The sequence below is a fragment of the Wyeomyia smithii genome, chromosome 3 (assembly GCF_029784165.1).
Source record: "Wyeomyia smithii strain HCP4-BCI-WySm-NY-G18 chromosome 3, ASM2978416v1, whole genome shotgun sequence".
Lineage (NCBI taxonomy): Eukaryota > Metazoa > Arthropoda > Insecta > Diptera > Culicidae > Wyeomyia > Wyeomyia smithii.
The window spans coordinates 27,427,300-27,446,245 of NC_073696.1; the positions used below are offsets into that span (position 1 = coordinate 27,427,300).

The 18,946-nt window shown below is 42.1% G+C and overlaps 2 protein-coding genes across 3 annotated transcripts in view; one reads left to right on the forward strand and one right to left on the reverse strand.

The window, feature by feature from the left end:
* Window positions 1–12,589, reverse strand: part of LOC129727658 (protein phosphatase 1 regulatory subunit 14B) — a 133,144-nt gene extending 120,555 nt beyond the window's left edge. Inside the window, exon 1 of one of the 2 annotated variants that reach the window (XM_055685697.1) lies at window positions 12,403–12,589. The gene's annotated coding sequence lies outside the window, so the exon portion shown is untranslated. The remainder of the gene's footprint in view (window positions 1–12,402) is intronic. The other variant, XM_055685694.1, reaches the window with a different exon arrangement.
* Window positions 234–17,895, forward strand: LOC129728193 (uncharacterized). The gene is made up of 3 exons (XM_055686608.1): window positions 234–1,995; window positions 15,558–15,758; window positions 17,744–17,895. Exons 1-3 carry the CDS (start codon window positions 234–236, stop codon window positions 17,893–17,895), a joined length of 2,115 nt encoding a protein of 704 aa, XP_055542583.1.
* Window positions 17,896–18,946: the final 1,051 nt, after the last annotated feature.

The following is an 18,946-nucleotide window of genomic DNA, read 5'->3' on the forward strand; positions in this document are numbered from 1 at the left end:
AAGAAGAGGATGAAATGAAGCCCACAACATACTACCTTCCCCATCACGCTGTTTTGAAGCCTGAAAGTACTACCACAAAACTTCGAGTGGTCTTTGATGCTTCCTGTCACACTTCTACGGGTATTTCTTTAAACGATGGATTGATGGTTGGGCCTGTTGTCCAAGAAGACCTTCTCAGCATTTCTCTACGTTTTCGTACGCATCGCCTAGCAATTGTAGCAGATATCGCTAAGATGTATCGCATGGTACGCGTTTGTGCAGCTGACCAACCTTTACAACGGATTGTCTGGAGAGATTCGAACGACGTGCCCATCCGAACTTTTGAACTTACCACTGTTACATATGGCACTGCTTCTGCACCATATCTCGCCACGAAATGCCTGCAACAGTTAGCTAAAGAAGGAACCAAAACACATACTGCTGCTGCTAAAGTACTTAAAGAAGACTTCTATGTGGATGATATGCTGTCAGGCGTCAGTACTGTGGAAGAAGGAAAACTGTTGATAAAGGAGTTGATTGATCTTCTACAGTCAGCTGGATTTTCACTTCGAAAATGGAACTCAAACAGTGAAGAGTTGATGCAGAATGTGCCAGAACACCTCAGAGATGAACGAACCATGTTGGAATTAGATTCGTCCAGTGCGACCATTAAAACGCTAGGACTAGTTTGGGAACCAAATACCGACAGTTTTCGAATTAGCACACCAAAATGGGAAAACGACACTCCCATCACTAAAAGAATAATTCTTTCCGACGCTTCTCGAATATTTGATCCCTTGGGTATCGTTGGCCCGGTTGTCATTCAAGCGAAACTATTCATCCAAAATTTATGGAAACTTCAGTGCTCATGGGACGATCCAATTTCTCATGAAATGCAAGAATATTGGCTAGAATATCGACGCAATTTGGCAGCATTAGACGATATTTTAGTGCCTCGATGGATCGGTGTCGGCGGAGAAACTTGGAATCTTGACCAATCTTTGGAATTTCACGGGTTTTGTGACGCTTCTGAAAAGGCTTATGGTGCATGTATTTACCTGAGAACAGTAACAAAGAGTGGGGCGATTGTAGTGCGATTGGTGACCTCTAAATCACGGGTCGCTCCTCTCGACAATCCAACAAAGAAAAAGAAACGTCAAACCATTCCACGACTGGAGTTATCATCCGCTTTGCTACTCGCTCACTTGTACGAAAAGGTTATGCAGGGTTTGCGGATTCCCGGGAAGCTGTTCCTTTGGACTGATTCAATGATCGTCAAATGTTGGCTGTCCTCGTTGCCATCCAGGTGGAAGCAGTTTGTGGCAAACAGAGTATCTGAAATTCAGCATATCACGAGACATGGTGTTTGGAAACATGTTGCAGGAGTTGAAAATCCGGCAGATGTAATTTCTCGTGGTATGACCCCTGCACAACTCAAGTATCAAACAATGTGGTTCAGCAGACCCCAATGGCTTTTATTGGATGAAGCTCAGTGGCCCAGAACACAAGCAACTATTGAGTCGGAACTTGATGTAACAGAGTTGGAAGAGAGCTGCGTTACGGTAACTCTTCAGAGCACTCCTCCCAGTGAATTTTTCGGATTAAGATCGTCGTTCACGGAACTGATACGGCTCGCAGCGATAGTGAAACGCTTTCAATTCAACGCTCGAAAGACAAACCGCAATTGTAGACGACTCGGATTTCTGACAACTACTGACCTCAATGAAGCTCTTGTAACTTTAGTGAAGCTTGCTCAACAAGAAAGTTTTCCCCAGGAACTTGCTGACTTGACAAAACGGGGCTGTGTTCAGGATTCATCAAGAATACAATCCCTCAACCCGATCATTATAGAAGGCGTCCTCTGTGTTGGAGGACGTTTACGAAATGCTAGTATTTCTGCGAGTCGTAAGCATCCTTATATTTTAGATCCACAACATCCGTTGACAAAAATCATTGTGGTACATTATCATCGAAAGCTGTTTCATGCCGGGCAACAACTATTGATATCAATGACGCGTGAGCGATTTTGGCCAATTCACATCAGAAGCCTTGTACGGAAGGTAATTCATGAGTGCGTTCCTTGCTTTTGTGCAAAACACAAGGCACTAGATCAAATTATGGCCGATCTTCCTTCTGAAAGAGTAACTCCATGCACGGCATTCAGAAGAGTTGGGATTGATTACTGTGGTCCATTCTTAATAACCTACCCGTATCGCCGTTGTCAGCCAGTAAAATGCTTCGTCGCTGTTTTCATTTGTTTAGTCACTAAGGCAATCCATTTGGAGATAGTGGTTGATCTAACAACCCAGGCATTTGTGTCATCCTTAAGACGGTTTTCGTCTCGGCGCGGTAAGCCAAATTTAATCATGTGCGACAACGCAAAGAATTTTGTTGGGGCGAAACGAGAGTTGGACGAACTCCGTACATTATTCTGCAACCAAAAATTTCAATTCGATGTTGTAAAAGAATCAGCAGATGACGCTATAGAATTTCAATTAATTCCGGCGCGTTCACCAAATTTTGGAGGACTGTGGGAATCTGCAGTGAAATCGTTCAAGACCTTATTCAAACGAACCATTGGCTTGCATGTTCTCGTATATGATCAAATGCAAACGGTCGTAGTTCAAATTGAGGCAATTTTGAACTCTCGACCGCTCACTCCTATCAGCAACGATGCAGATGACTATGAAGCGTTGACACCAGTGCATTTTTTGATTCAACGACCGCTAACTTCAATTCCTGAACCCGATTTAGCAGAGATTCCTGAAAATAGATTGTCAGTGTGGCAGAGATCACAAGCTCTCATGCAGGTGATATGGAAAAGGTGGTCAACACATGGTTTATGCTGTACCGATCTGGTCAAGTTGTTGTTAAACAAGGAAGAAAACGTTTCAGAGGATTCAGAATAAAATTCCGAAAATGATTTTGAAGCGTCCTCCTAGGTTCAGTACACTCGATTAACATAGACTGACTGGTGTCTAAACATTAGAAGCTATGTTGAATAAATTTATTACCAATTTTCGAAAAAAATCGTAGCAATCCTCAATTGCTACGATAAACTCTTTTCATAGTTAATAAGTTAGTAATTAAGTTGGTTGTATGTTTACTTTCCTTTTTTGACAAGTAGGTTTAAATCCCTACGAATGATAAGACTTAATTGCGAAAGCAAACAAATCTTAACAATTAACCATTTGTGATTGGGCACACTTACTCATTATTTACTTATATTTATCACAAATATTTAGGCTACTAACAACCCCCCCCCCCCCTTATTTAAAAAAAAATATTTCTGTATTTTTTTTAGATAAACTTCAAAAGATCCAATAATAAAAATGTCAGGGTTTTAAAGAGTTTTTCAATAACAGTGCTACAAAAGTAGACCGATAAGGACTTCAAACGACGCCATATTTTTTCCCGCTCTCTCAACATTTCTCTTCAGTCGGCCATACAAATTAATTAATTGTCAAATTATTATGAAATACTCTAGCACCAACAAATGTAAAATATGTGAAAATTGGCAAGAACAATAAGCTGTTTATTATTCGTTGTTTTGCTTTCGTCTTGATTAGACGCAAATTGTTTATCTCCGTTTGATTCGCAAAATAACAATACACGAGTTATCGTACGGGTGTTTTTTTTTTTTCGATTAGTTCTTGTGTGCGATAACAATAGCCTGCAATATATCGGCAGAAACATCTTCTGCACACTGGTAGGGGCAGGCTACCCCGCCAGTGATCCGATACACAGCTGATATATCAGCAAGAATAATTCTCCCGCACCGCTGTTACCCCGCTAGCAGCACGGACCACCATACGATCGAGCGAGTGGAAGTCAACTACAAGTGGCATCTACAAGGTCGCGTGTAGGATACGGCCACTGTGTCACAACACGAAGCTGGATCGTCATTGTTTGTTCTGCGGAGACGCTCGATTAATCCTACTATCAGCCGTGAGGTCGTGACTTAGACGTTCGGTGAAGTATTCACTTTAGAATTTTTATCATTATTATTAATAGTATTATTATTATTGTTATTATTATAATTATTATTACTATTATTATTATTATTATCATTATTATTATTATTATTATTATTATTATTATTATTATTATTATTATTATTATTATTATTATTACTATTGTTATTAGTATTAGTATTACTGCCTTTTTTTTTATTTTGATCCATTGCAGTTTGAAAAATTGTTTTTAAAATTTAATAGCAACTATTTGACCCCCCCCCCCCCCACATTCGAATATTTATCGTTTGTGTGCGGTAGAGCGTAACGCTCCCGCAAAATGGACGACATGCAGGTGCAACTATTCCTGGATGTGGAAACAACTGGGGAAGAGATTGAGATCTCCCCCATCAATTCCCCTCTACCTTCCCCGCTACCTAGCCCCGTACCAAGGGTACCGGCAACACGGGTGAAAGCTTACCCAGATGCTTCGAAAGGTCCGTTCGTAGTTTACTTCAGGCCCATAAAGAAGCCTCTAAATATAATTCAAATCGGCAAGGACCTGGCAAAACAGTTTTCGGACGTAACCGAAATTACAAAGGTTAGACCGAACAAACTGCGAGTTGTTGTGAGTAGCTTGAAGCAAGCAAACGCAATTGCTAGCTACGAGCTCTTCACGAGAGAGTACCGCGTGTACATCCCTGCCAAGGACGTGGAGATCGACGGTGTGGTTACCGAAGGAAGCCTCACGGTCGATGACATTTTGCGTCACGGGGTTGGCTGCTTCAAGAACCCCCTGATTCAAGATGTAAAGATACTGGATGTCAAGCAATTGCATTCAGTATCCATCGAAGAAGGGAAGAAGAAATTCTTCCCTTCGGATTCCTTCCGTGTAACATTCGCCGGATCCGCACTGCCGAACTACATCTCTTTGGACAGGGTTCGTCTGCCTGTACGCCTGTTCGTACCGCGGGTCATGCATTGCCAAAACTGCAAGCAGTTAGGTCATACAGCCACCTACTGCTGCAACAAGGCACGCTGCAGCAAGTGCGGAGGCAATCATGCTGAGACCGCTTGCAGTGAGGATACTGAAAAGTGTCTTTACTGCGAGGGAACTCGGCATGACCTTTCGGCGTGTCCCGCGTACAAACAGCGCGAGGAAAAAATAAAGCGTTCCCTCAAGGAACGATCAAAGCGCTCTTTCGCAGAAATGCTGAAGAGTGCTGAGCCACCCTCGACAGGAAACATCTTTTCCTTTTTGCCAACCGATGAGGGTACATCTGACGATCCCCTCGAAGGGTGTTCTTATGCCATGCCAGAAGGATCTAGGAAGAGGAGAATGATCAACTCTCCTAATCTTTCTCGCAAAGGTCGCAAGATAACCCCTAGCGGAATGACCAATAAGCCAACACAAAAAGGAAGCGGTGAAGAAAAACCGAAGCAAGTACCTCCCGGTTTTAATTTTAAATCAAACCAGGAGTACCCACCGCTTCCTGGGGCACCAAAAACCCCTCGTGCACCCATTTCTCGATCAGAAGATAAAAAAGAAACAGGGTTCATAAAATTTTCTGATATTGTGGACTGGATATTTAAAACATTCAACATACCAGATCCCCTACAAAATATTCTTCTTGCCCTTCTTCCTACAGTGAAAACCTTTTTGATGCAACTAGCAGCAACTTGGCCCCTCATTTCAGCTATCATATCTTTCGATGACTAATACGGCGAAAGAGGTTAGGAATTTTATCACTGTATTACAGTGGAATTGCAGAAGTATCATCCCCAAATTCGATCTATTTTCTCATTTAATAAATACATACAATTGTGACGCATTTGCGCTCTGTGAAACCTTTCTCAATTCAAACGATCAACTCAATTTCCACGATTTTAACATTATTCGTCGAGATCGAGACTCACACGATGGAGGGGTACTTTTAGGGATTAAAAAGTGCTATTCCTTCTTCCGAATCGACCTCCCCTCGATCTCGAATATTGAAGTCGTTGCCATTCAAACGAATATGAATGGAAAAGACCTATGCCTTGTTTCGTTATATATGCCTCCATCCGCGCGGATTGAACAGAAGCATCTCACTGATATAGCAGAGTTGCTTCCCGCGCCTTTTTTGATATTGGGAGATTTTAATTCTCACTGTTCGCTATGGGGGTCGCTGTACGACGACAACCGATCTTCTTTAATCTGTAACTTGATCGACGACTTCAATATGACAGTTTTGAATACTGGGGAAGCGACACGTGTACCTAATCCTCCAGCACGTGAAAGCGTGCTTGACCTATCCCTTTGCTCGACATCACTAGCGTTAGATTGCCGGTGGAAAGTAATCAACGATCCCCACGGTAGTGATCATCTTCCAATCGTTATATCAATTGCTAATGGTTCAACTTCCCCGAACCCAATCAATATTTCCTACGACCTTACACGTAATATTGATTGGAAGTGTTATGAGTCTATTATAGCGCAATCTATCGAGACTCACGAGGAACTTCCTCCGGAGGAAGAATACGCGTTCTTAGCTGGCTTGATAATCGACGCCGCGACTCAAGCTCAGACGAAACCGATACCCGGGGTAACGATTAGACAGCGCCCTCCCAACAAATGGTGGGACAAAGAGTGCTCTGAGCTGTACGCGCGAAGGTCCGCGGCGTATAAGGACTACCGGGAGTACGGCACTGTCAACCTGCTTCGAAAGTACGAGGCACTGGGCAGGCAGATGAAGAGCTTAGTAAAGGCGAAAAAACGCGGGTACTGGCGGCGGTTCGTAAACGCGTTGTCCAGGGAAACAGCGATGAGCACTCTTTGGGATACCGCCAGGCGCATGCGGAACCGTGACGTTTCGAATGAAAGCGAGGAGTATTCAGATCGCTGGATACTCGATTTTGCCAAAAAGGTCTGTCCGGACTCTGTACCGGAACAGAAAACCTTTCGCGACGCGTTATTAGTAACTACGGAAGAGCCTCCATTTTCGATGTTGGAATTTTCAATGGCTCTCCTGTCGTGCAACAATAAGGCTCCAGGGTTAGATAGAATAAAATTCAACCTGTTGAAGAATCTACCCGACTCTGCAAAAAGACGCTTGTTGAATTTGTTCAACAAGTTTCTTGAGCTAAATATTGTTCCGCATGACTGGAGGGAGGTAAAAGTCATTGCTATTCGGAAACCCGGGAAACCTGCCTCTGATCACAATTCATATAGGCCGATTGCGATGCTCTCTTGCCTCCGGAAATTAATGGAGAAAATGATCCTCTTACGGTTAGACAAATGGGTCGAAACAAACGGGTTACTTTCAGATACTCAATTTGGCTTTCGCCGGGGCAAAGGGACGAACGATTGCCTAGCGTTGCTTTCTACTGAAATTCAACTTGCCTTTGCTCGAAAAGAGCAAATGGCTTCTGCGTTCATGGATATTAAGGGGGCTTTTGACTCTGTCTCTGTAGAAGTTTTAAGCGCGAAACTTCATTCGCAGGGACTTTCACCAAATTTGAATAACTTTTTGCTCAATTTGTTGTCAGAAAAGCATATGTATTTCTCACATGGCGATTCGACAACTTCCCGAATTAGTTACATGGGCCTCCCCCAGGGCTCATGTTTAAGTCCTCTCTTATATAATTTTTACGTCAATGACATCGATGAATGTCTTGCAAATTCATGCACGCTAAGGCAACTTGCAGACGATAGCGTTGTATCCATTACTGGTGGCAAGGCTAGCGATCTGCAAGGACCATTGGAAGATACCTTAGACAATTTGTCTGAATGGGCTCTTAAGCTGGGTATCGAATTCTCTCCGGAGAAAACTGAGCTGGTCGTTTTTTCTAGGAAGCATAACCCAGCTCAGCTGCAGCTCCTACTAACGGGTAAAACGATCTCTCAGGTTTTAGTCGCTAAATATCTCGGGGTCTGGTTCGACTCTAAATGCACCTGGGCTTGTCATATTAGGTATCTGACACAAAAATGCCAACAGAGGATTAATTTTCTTCGTACGATTACCGGAACTTGGTGGGGTGCTCACCCAGGAGACCTTCTAAGGTTATACCAAACAACGATATTGTCAGTTCTTGAGTACGGCTGTTTCTGCTTTCGCTCCGCCGCGAACACGCACATTATAAAATTAGAGAGAATACAATATCGTTGTTTGCGTATTGCCTTGGGTTGCATGCAGTCGACCCATACGATGAGTCTTGAAGTGTTAGCGGGTATTCTTCCGTTGAAACATCGTTTTTGGAATCTCTCTTACCGGTTGCTTATTCGATGCACAGTTATGAACCCATTAGTAATTGAAAATTTCGAGAGGTTGGTCGACCTTCAATCTCAATCCAGATTTATGACTTTATATTTTGACTATATGGCTCAAGATATTAATCCTTCTTCATACGATTCCTCCAATGTCGCACTTTTAGCTACTTCTAATAATGCTATATTCTTCGACACCACCATGAAACAAGACATTTCTGGTATCCCGGATCAATTGCGACCCCAAGAGATCCCTAAGATTTTTTCCAATAAGTTTAAACATGTTAGTTATGATAAAAGGTTTTACACTGACGGATCTAATCTAGATGAGTCCACTGGCTTCGGTGTTTTCCACGAAAATTTTACCGCCTCCTACAAACTCGATGCTCCTGCTTCCGTGTACGTCGCAGAACTTGCTGCTATTCAGTACTCTCTTGGAATCATCGAAACCCTACCCATAGACCACTACTTCATCTTCACAGATAGTCTCAGTGCCATTGAGGCTCTGCGATCAATGAAGCCTGGAAGCACACCCCGTATTTCCTGGGGAAAATACGGCGGTTTTTAAGTGCTTTAACAGATAAAAATTACCGGGTTACCTTAGCGTGGGTCCCTTCTCATTGCTCGATTCCGGGTAACGAAAAGGCTGACTCTTTAGCTAAGGTGGGTGCTATTGACGGCGATATTTATGAAAGACCATTTGCTTATGATGAATTTTATAGCATTTTGCGTCAGAGAACACTCAACAGTTGGCAATCATCATGGAACTCAGATGAACTGGGACGGTGGCTACATTCCATTTTTCCTAAGGTATCGACGAAAGCATGGTTCAAGGGGTTGGATGTAGGTCGGGACTTCATTCGCGTGATGTCCAGACTTATGTCCAATCACTATACGTTAAACACGCATCTCTTTCGTATAGGGCTTGTAGACAGTAATCACTGCGTTTGTGGCGATGGCTACCATGACATCGAGCATGTTGTTTGGTCGTGTACCGAATACTGTGGTGTTAGGTCTGAGCTTATAGATTCCCTTCGGGCCCGAGGAAAACAACCGAACGTACCCGTTAGAGACATTCTGGGAAGCGGTGATCTCCAGTACATGACACAACAATACGGGTTTATAAAAAATGCTGGCATTAAAATTTGATTTCTTTTATCTATTTGCTAGAATACAATTTCTGTCACAAACTGAAAGAGAATGATACACCCGGCTGGAGACACTAAAATGAAGACTCGGCATCTCTATGTTTACGCAGACACCTCAGACCAAAACTGCTCAAACAGAACATCACTGGTTAGCCACGTACAAATGAATACATTCTGTAATATAAAATAATTAAAAACAAAATTGTAACACCCCTCCTCTCACCTTAAATCCCCACTAGCTCGTAGTCGGCCGCGAGAATAAAGAAAAGGCCTCCCTCTTTTCCCTGCTAATTTAGAATTTAAAAAAAAATGTACTTGGCTCAGTTAAACATAAATTGTATCGTGCCGTGTCAAATAAACTATTTAAAACTTAAATAAGCTGTTTATTATTGTGTTTATTTTTTGTATCATAAATAAAAAATCAAAACAACTACAGATAAAATAGAACAGTGAAAGAACACAAAGCCAAGAAATAATCCAAAGCACCTACCAATTTGTCGAAATGGTAAAATATCTCACTTGCAAGGCACGGCTGAAACTAGCAAAACCCCATTCTAAACCCATCAGAATAAATGCTTATAAACGATCAAAAAATCTGCAACAACCGCACACACAACCGTAACGCTTCAAAGCGACCGATATGTGTGGAGGATGTGTTTAAAACTTACATATGGCTTTAAGAGGATAACTCAAATGCAGTAAACTTCTCACCAATAAGCCACCTCCGCAAAGCTGAAGTTAATGTCTTTGTCCCGCGCATCAGCGTCGCGAGTGGAGCTGTGTCGCTGATTGATTTCCCGTGTCGATATTTTATAGTTTTCAGCCACTCTAGCACAAAATAGTACAAAACCGACGATGTTCACGAAAAGTCCAGCCGGTTGTGTTGTCGGTCAATCTCTAGGAAAGCCGATCATCTTAATCGTCTGCCGCTCAACTGATGACCTATAGATGGTGCACCGTTCGGGGCGGTCTCTTTGAACAGACCCGAGGCTTTAAAACACAAACCTAAAAGCCTGATCTGCTGAAATATGAATGTGTCGTATATGGTACTTATTGGAAATCGTGCGGCGCTGAGCTGCTTAGAGTTGAAAGGCGGTGACGACGACGACGACGACGGCGACGATGCTATCAACCAAGCCAAGCCAAGCGACGGATGGAGAGTACCGTGATGTGACCTAATCCGTAAACTTTATGCGACCAGTAACGGGGCAAATCCGTTTACGGTTGACGAACTGTTGGGGTTCGTGGCTGAACCTCTTCATCAACTGCGGCTTGAGAACTAGCGGACTGTACTGCACGTGGGTATAATTTGTTCCGCAGTAGGTCACCACACCAAGCCGTGCCCTCGTTCGGGTGGGTCTCACCCGGGTCGTGAGCAATGCGAACTGCTCTTACAGATAAGCGGTCGCTTAAGCTTGAGGACGTACATAAAGTGTGCGCTTCAAGGTGATGGTTGCGTAAACATTTAATTATAATTTTTGTGGGAACAGGCATTGAGACTATGAGATAATTTTGATTTTGATGCAACAATTCAATCATAAAATCATAATGTAATAGAATCATAAAATCACAAAGTCATAAAATCGTAAAATCATGAAATTATTATATAACATAAGAATAACGGAGACGCATGGTAACACCTGCGTCATAATGAAAAACCCAAACCAGCATTTGGTGTTTTTGTTCACCTCTCGTGAAGCCCATCCGATTTGGCAAGCGCGATGCGCGATCCATAGCCATGAGCTATTATATTGTTTAATCGAGTATTTGCCTTTTAAAAACACCTCCGAATCCACGTGCCAGAAGCAACAGCAACAGCAAAAAGAAACAATCGTTTACTCAAAGCTTTTTATGGTTGGCTGACTTTTCTTACGATTTCTAGTCGACATGGCGCGCGAATGGCGATGAAATCTATGAGCACACACAGCCACAGTGTCGAGTTGCATCGTTAAAGTTCGGCATGTGTGGCCCCCATTGGGAGTGTGGGGGGAGGGTGCTTTTTTCATTAGCACATGTTAGTTTGTTAGTCAACCAGCGACTGTCTATTCCGAAGGTCAAGGATTTGTCGGAGAACGTGTCGTTGGACAGTAACTACTGACAAGATTGACTCTGCGGAATTTTTCCGGCTGATCAATTTAATGGCGTTTGAATTAATAATTTTATTTGCTAATTATTTTAAGCAAAGTTTTACGTGTACTGCAGCGAGAAATTCAAACAAAGGACCAATATCAAATTCACCTGTTATGATTGAATTTTATTCAATTTCAACTGATCGTCTAATCTTATTATATAATAGAGCAAAACTCCACCCAATAACTCCTAAGATTAATTCAGTCCCCCCTTAGCGTATTTCCACGCTTCTTTAGCTTCTTTAGCCCACAGCCCTTATTATTGCAAGTCATGCCTTTTACCCAAGCGGGGGAGGATAAAGTATCGTGTTTTGTCGTGTTAGCCGTTTTTTTTCTTGCCGTCTATCATAGCGACGTGAAATGAAAAAAAAAACACTTCGAAACTTACTCGAACGAAACAGCGCGCACACAGACACACACCTGTCGAAGGAAATGATGCTGGGGTAGGTAAAGTGAAAAACCTTCACCCTCGTTCCGACCTACCGGAATACCGAACCGAATCGGGATCTGGGGTGTGGATGTACATCGAATCCCTCCTTTGTGTTCACACTGCAATCCAGCATATCCGGCCTGGCCTGGTCTGTCGTGGCCTGCGAGACCAGAAAGCACAGACAGACCGCAAAGCATCCGTCCGCTGCGCACTTCAGAAAGAGAGAGCCCGACAGCAGGAATCGATTTTCTCACCCTTAAGACCCCGCACGGATTCTACACACATTCCAATCGCATTTTCTTTCATCCCGGGTTCACATGCCGCCGCTCGCGTATTCGTGCGGGGCTGAAGTGATGGTATGCAGAGTTTTATCGGAAATTGACATCTTCAGTGTAATTTTTTTCTAAAATTGATCCAATTGCAGGCTGCTTCCGTCAAACGGCCAAAGCATAATCAATTACAATCTAATCATCGCATTTTTTCCGCACGGTTAACCAAAAGCGCATTACGTACTTACCTTGTCAGACGGTAAAGGTTCAACAACTTAACTATTACACAACGTTCGAACGTTCCCCGGGTGCACGCGCGGCCGAAAACCTTACTGGAAGCCGTCCGCAAGCGAGCACAAATTTCACGAACCGCTCCCGTGACGCGTCGCAACCAAGTTCACGTCGACTGCTGTGGGAAACTGCCGCAACTATGACAACCTGCTTGGCTGTCGGCCGCCGCCGATTCGATTCTCTTTCAATTCACTCACGACTCCACTCCGACGTGTCGCTCTCCTTTTTTGCTCAAATAAACAAATTGCACAGGGAAAGCATGCTGGCAGTAGGCCAGTCGTCAACAGTAAACAGTGAAAGCGCATGCGTCCCTCATTGGAGCACAGGGTTTTCCTTGCGTCATGTTACCAGCACACATACACTGAGGGAAGCAGCGTTTCCGTTGCAATATTTTGCAGAGTACGGAGCTTTTGCCGACTTTTACCCTTTACGTGCCGGGTTGAGGGATGAAGAGAAACGTAACCAGAACGTCAACAGAACATGTTTTTCGTAGCTGCAATCGGTAGAAGAATAATAAATAAATAAATAAAACATAAATAGGTTCAAATGGGTAATGGGTAATTTTTGAAAAAAATCAGCCGTAGTATTCGAAAAAATATCATTCTGACCGGAAGCATTGCCAGATAAATTGTTTTTGTAGCTTTAAACTAATTTTGGAAAATTTCACTTAATCACCTGAGGTAATATGAGTCAATCTCGGGATAATAATTTTTTACACTTTTGTTTATTTGAAAAAGTCGTTTAGCTTTCTTATTGAAAAATAACGCAAGAAATCGTTTGTAAGATTTTTCTGGTTATTACAAAACCTAAATATTTTTTCAATTTAAAGTTATGGGTTCTCTCTTTTTATTTCTGTTTTTGAACTTCCATCGCTATTTTGTTTTCTATGGTTTTATTTCATGGTAAGTGAAAGTAATATTGTTGCATATTTTTCGTAATATTGGAATGAAAATATATGAAATTCCATATAGGACACAATGTTGATCGCACCCCGACACAGGAGATTAAGGCATTTTTCTGATAATACTGTTGAAAGCTGTTTTTGATGGCCCATATACTTTGAAAGCCAGCATTTAAAAACGTTTGTGTGTTGTCAAAATACGGCAATTTTTTATTAGAGGAAGTGCCGACTAATGTACCTACTACTGATTCTGCCCTCTACTGCACAAAGGCAGCTATCACTAGAGGATATGCCGCTGTATCAGCTGGCCCCAATATCGTTGCTGATACCACTGCTACTGCTGATGCTGTTAAGTAAGGATTGTTGTAGTCGCGGTCTCGAACTAATATGAGCAGTTTCGGCTGAAACAGGCTCTTTAATAGGCCAAATAAACATTCCGAATTACTAGGTCTATAATTCTGTCGACCGTGCTTGGGAAGCAATCATATAATGACCAATCAGAGGTCGAATTTTACGTTTTGACAAGGCTTCACAATTTTCAATAATACAATTGTTCGAAAAATAAAATTACAATTTATTCCACTTGGGAGCAATCTTAGAAGATTTTCCAATCTATTGCTGCAAGAACGAAGGAAATCCATCGAAAACTAACCGATTTAATAACATTTGAAATTGGATATATTTTTCACTTTTTCCAGTTTTAGATTTTCATTTTACATCCCTATGTAGCCGAATATGTAGCTGAACTTTCTGAGAGACGTACCAAGTAACAATTTTCTTACTTTTTTAACAATTTAGTTTTGCCTGAAGATATTAGTTTGGAAATGGAGCTCGTTGTTGAACTAGAAGTTGTTCTAATAAGGATGTAATCGATACTAGAAGAAATTGCATGAATCGAATTCTAATAACGCTGGTCAACACAGGTGCACTCCAAAGCTTAAACCGAAAAAAAATGAAAGATTTAGCTATTCATCTATTCCTGTGAATTTTGATGTCCTTAGCCACTAACTTTTTTTCAGAGACCTAATTAATCATAACGTTGAAGTGCGCAACCCGACGAGCAATTACTATGCGAACTCTCACGTAAGTTGACGCGTTTTGGTAATGGCTGGGGGCACCAAAATGCATAAGAATGGTTGAATAGATATAGTCTTTCATTTTTTCCGGTTTGAGCTTTTGGAGTGCACTTTTTTTCATTTTGTCGACCAGTGAATCAAAGCAAATTTGGCGAAACTGTTTCTTACATTTTATTTCCTCGCTGCACCTAGTAGTCATAGTAGGAACGTTTTTCAGCATCTTTTCCCTTATGACATAACAAATCGTTAGTCATCTCTTTTTCTACTCCTTATATCCCATTACTACGATATTTTCTTGCAAACCTTTTTATTTTTCACACTTGATTTTAAATCGACTAAACGAAATCAAGCGTGAAAATCACATAATAATATGTTCTATATTTCTTGCCAAACTTCAAAGAGATACTTCTGAAAATGTTTCAAATTTACCCACCATCAAATCCCCGTTGAAACCATTGAATCAACCAAAAATACAGTTCTGTGATGGTAGGGCTCCCGTTCAAGTGAAATATAAATTTCTGCCTGACTCAAGAACTAATCAAGCAAATAAATCCAAGTTTGGCATGTGGAAGTTTTTAAGAGCTAGAAATATTTTTATGGTGCCATTTTGAAATCCAAGATGGCGACTTCCGCTGCCTGGAAAACAGTCGAAGGTGTCCAAATGTCACTCAATATGAGTATTTCCGGAATCGGAATCAGCGCTGCAAACCTTCACTGTCATGAAAGGATTTTCAGTTGAAATTGAAATCTTTGAATTCAATTTTCAACAAACGAGCTGAGAAGGAAAGAGACTTTCAGCTCCAGTCAGTTGACGGCGATAGCAGCATTTCTGTGATTTCGCACACGCTGTGTTGCTTTAGCGATGTTTATGCGGTTGAGAATGTAAATGCTTATTTAGTTCATCGACTTCATACAATGAATTGGCTCAAATCAAATAATTTCGATAATAAATCAGACATCTCTTTCTTCCAATGATCTGACTTCCATTGAAAATTAACACCGCTGCCGCTGAAGGTCGTTTCAACAGTGAAAATGCGTCGTTTTCATTTGCAGTGTCAAAAATTAACAGAAATGATGCACAGAAGCTAACACAGCTGAAAATGACAAAATATCATCCAATATTAATATTTCCCAGAAGACATCAGGATTCCAGCCCCCGATCTCCTGGAGGTGGAGAAGGAGATTGACCATCTGAAAAACAATAAAGCTGCTGGAGTGGACCAACTTCCCAGCGAGTTATCGAAATACGGTGGTGAAGCACTGGCTAGAGCCGTGCACTGGGCCATTGTCAAGGTTTGGGAAGAAAGAGTACTGGAACTGGAGGAGTGGATGGAGGGTATTGTGTGTCCCATATATAAAAAGGGCGACAAGCTGGGGTGCTGCAACTATAGGGCAAACACTCTGCTGAACGCCGCCTACAAGGTCGACTATCACCATTTGCGGAGCAGTTCGTGGGGCACTACCAGGTGGGATTCATGGGTGCCCGCACCACCACGAAACAGATATTCGCGGTTCGGCAGGATATGTAGAAATGCCGTGAATATAACGTGCCCATACATCATTTGTTCATCGATTTTAAATCGGCGTACGACACAATCGATCGGGACCAGCTATGGGAAATTATTCACGACTACGGCTTTCCGGACAAACTGACGCGGTTGGTCAAAGCGCCGATGGATCGAGTTCGAGTATCGGGGGTACTCTCGAGCCCCTTCGAAACTCGAACAGGCCTAAGGCAAGGTGATGATCTCTTGTGCCTACTATTTAACATTGCCCTGGAAGGTGTCATTAGAAGAGCGGGGATTAACACGAATGGCACGATATTCCAAAAGTCGGTTCAACTGTTTAGTTTCGCCGATGTTATTGACATTGTGGCTCGGACCTTCGTGAAGATGGCGGATACGTACATGGGATTAAAGGCTGAAACCAAACGGATTGGACTGGTCATCAATGCATTGAAGACGAAGTACATGAAAAGAAGGGGTTCACGAGAAGACAGTGCTAACCTTCCACCTCGAGTTCAAGTTGATGGTGATGGAATCGAGGTGGTTGATGAGTTCGTGTATCTGGGCTCACTGGTAACTGCCGACAACGATACCAGCAGAGAAATTCAACGGCGCATTATGGCAGGAAATCGTGCATTCTTTGGCCTCCGGAGGACGCTTCGATCCAGTAGAATTAGTCGCCGCACCAAGTTAACTATCTACAAGACGCTGGTCAGAACTGTAGTCCTCTTCGGGCATGAGACATGGACTATGCTTGTTGAGGACCAACGCGCCCTTGCGGTCTTCGGGCAGAAGGTGTTGCGTACCATCTTCGGCGGACAGGCCGCAGAGCTAGCGAACTGCAGCCATGTCCGAGTGGAATGGAGACGACTCTTTCGTACAGCAAAGGCCACACCACGGCTTGGGACTGTTTGGTAAGGTAAGGTGTTAATATTTCCGGAACCAGAATGACGCCCAGAGGCCATAAATTGACTTCACATGTCATTTTTAAGTCCGAGATGGCGACTTCCGGTTTCTGGAAGACATTCAAAAGTGATCAAGTTCCACCCAATATGGATATTTCCACAACAGTAATGATGCATAGAAGCTGAAAATCGACCTCAGACATCAGTTTGACTTTTAAGATGGCGTCTTCCGGTTTCTGGAAAACAGTCAAAAATGACCGAATACTACCCAGTATGGGTGTTTCCAGAATTAGGGTGATGAATGGATGTTAAAAGGCGAGGATGTTCTCGTTTCGATAAAACCAATCATTTCCTTTTTTATTTTGAGTCTGAACGTACAGTGATAGGCAGTTTAAAGTGGACACTTAAATCTTTTTTTTTCCTTTCTTTCTTTTATGGTGAAAATGACATGTGAACACTTCGTATTAATTTTTTTAAATCTTATTTATTAGGCTCTATTAAAGTTTCATTCAGTTTGAGCTGTTAAAAATATGAGATTTTAAAATGGAACAAAATAATCATTTTGACTTACAAAAACATATTGACAAAATAAAGTACCCCATGGGTTAACTCCTCGGTTGTTTATGTTCGAATATTTTGACGTTTGAAAACTTCTGCCTTGGCTCTGCAGCATTTGTTCACGGGTTTGCGATCGGTAAGGTCGAAAAAAATGGCGAACGCTGTAATTACGAAAACGATTCCGGTCTGCATCCAAAAATTAGTGGTTCGAGACATCGACAAGAGTGAATCGCACCGGAATACTGCCACGAAGTACAATATCAGTAAAGGGTCGGTGGAAAAAATTATGCTGAAGCTGAAAACCTTCGGGTGGTGAATCGCCCAGGCCAAAAACTGACGTCCAATCGGAGCAGTGAAGCACAAGATTGCACGGAAGCGGCCGTTCATCAGCAAGGCAAATAAGGCGATCCGGCTGAAATTTGCCAATGAGCACGCAGACAAATCAATGGAATATTTGAAAACAGTGCTCTGGACGGACGAATCCAAGTTCGAAATCTTCAATTAGAAGAGGCGGGTTCGCATATGGCGCAAATCCGGCGAAGAGCTTCAGGAGCGCCATATCCAGGGAACGATGAAGCACGGATGGGGAAATATGGTGTGGGGGTGTTTTACGTGACCTGGTTTCATTGACGAAATAATGACGGCAGAATCTTACTGCTCCACTCTCAGAGAAAATTTGAAAGTTTTTCTGCTCAAGACCGGACTGGAAGATCGCTTTGTCTTTCAGCAGGACAAAGGTCCAAAGCACGCAGCCAAGTTGATTAAAGCATTCTTTCGGTCAAGCCGTAACAAACCGATGGAATGGCCCTTACAAAACCCCGACCACAATTCCATCGAGAATTTACATGCAATTTTCGACGCCAAGATGGAAAAAACTGGTGCTACCAACAAACATCGGTATTTCGATGCTCTGGAATACACCTGGGAAAATCTCGATTCACAGCACCTCAAGGATCTCGTGGACAGCATGCCAAAGCGATTGCAGGAGGTGTTGAAGGTCAAAGGAAGTCATATTAATTTTTGATTTTTTGTTTGCTTGCGTTTAAATAAAATTTTTATGCCTTTATAAAGTGGCACTTCATTTCGTCATTTCTTTTTTTGGACTAAAAACTGTTTTTTTTTCTGTTGGACAGCCAATCTCGAATAAATCTTTGAAAGAACATAATAAATTAGATTCAGACAAATATTACGAGGGGTTTACTTGCCATTTTTACCAGATAAAGAAGAAAATAAAGATGAAGGTGCCCACTTTATTTTGCCCATCACTGTAGCCCTATATCCGTATCGTCACGCTTTTTCAAACTATAAACAAATCGCAAGGTCAATCTTTGTATATATGTGAAATCAATTAAAAATATTCAAAATTATTTGAATAGAGAAAAAATGGGCGGACGAAGTTTGCCGTCTGCTAGTTTAAAATAAAATTGGTTGCATTTACCGAAAGCGTAAAATTAGAATTAAAATACAAGAATAATCCTTTTGGCAAAACTTCCGGTCAATAGTTCATAGGTTCAACGATTCAAAGATTCAGTGGTTCGAAGAGTCTAAAGATATTA

Coding starts and splice junctions, on each gene's coding strand:
- LOC129728193 (XM_055686608.1), top strand. CDS start 234: ATGTATCGCATGGTACGCGTTTGTGCAGCTGACCAACCTTTACAACGG. Junction 1,996..15,557: donor ACTATTGATATCAATGACGC/GTGAGCGATTTT, acceptor AATATTTCCCAG/AAGACATCAGGATTCCAGCC. Junction 15,759..17,743: donor ACTGGAGGAGTGGATGGAGG/GTATTGTGTGTC, acceptor CAATCGGAGCAG/TGAAGCACAAGATTGCACGG.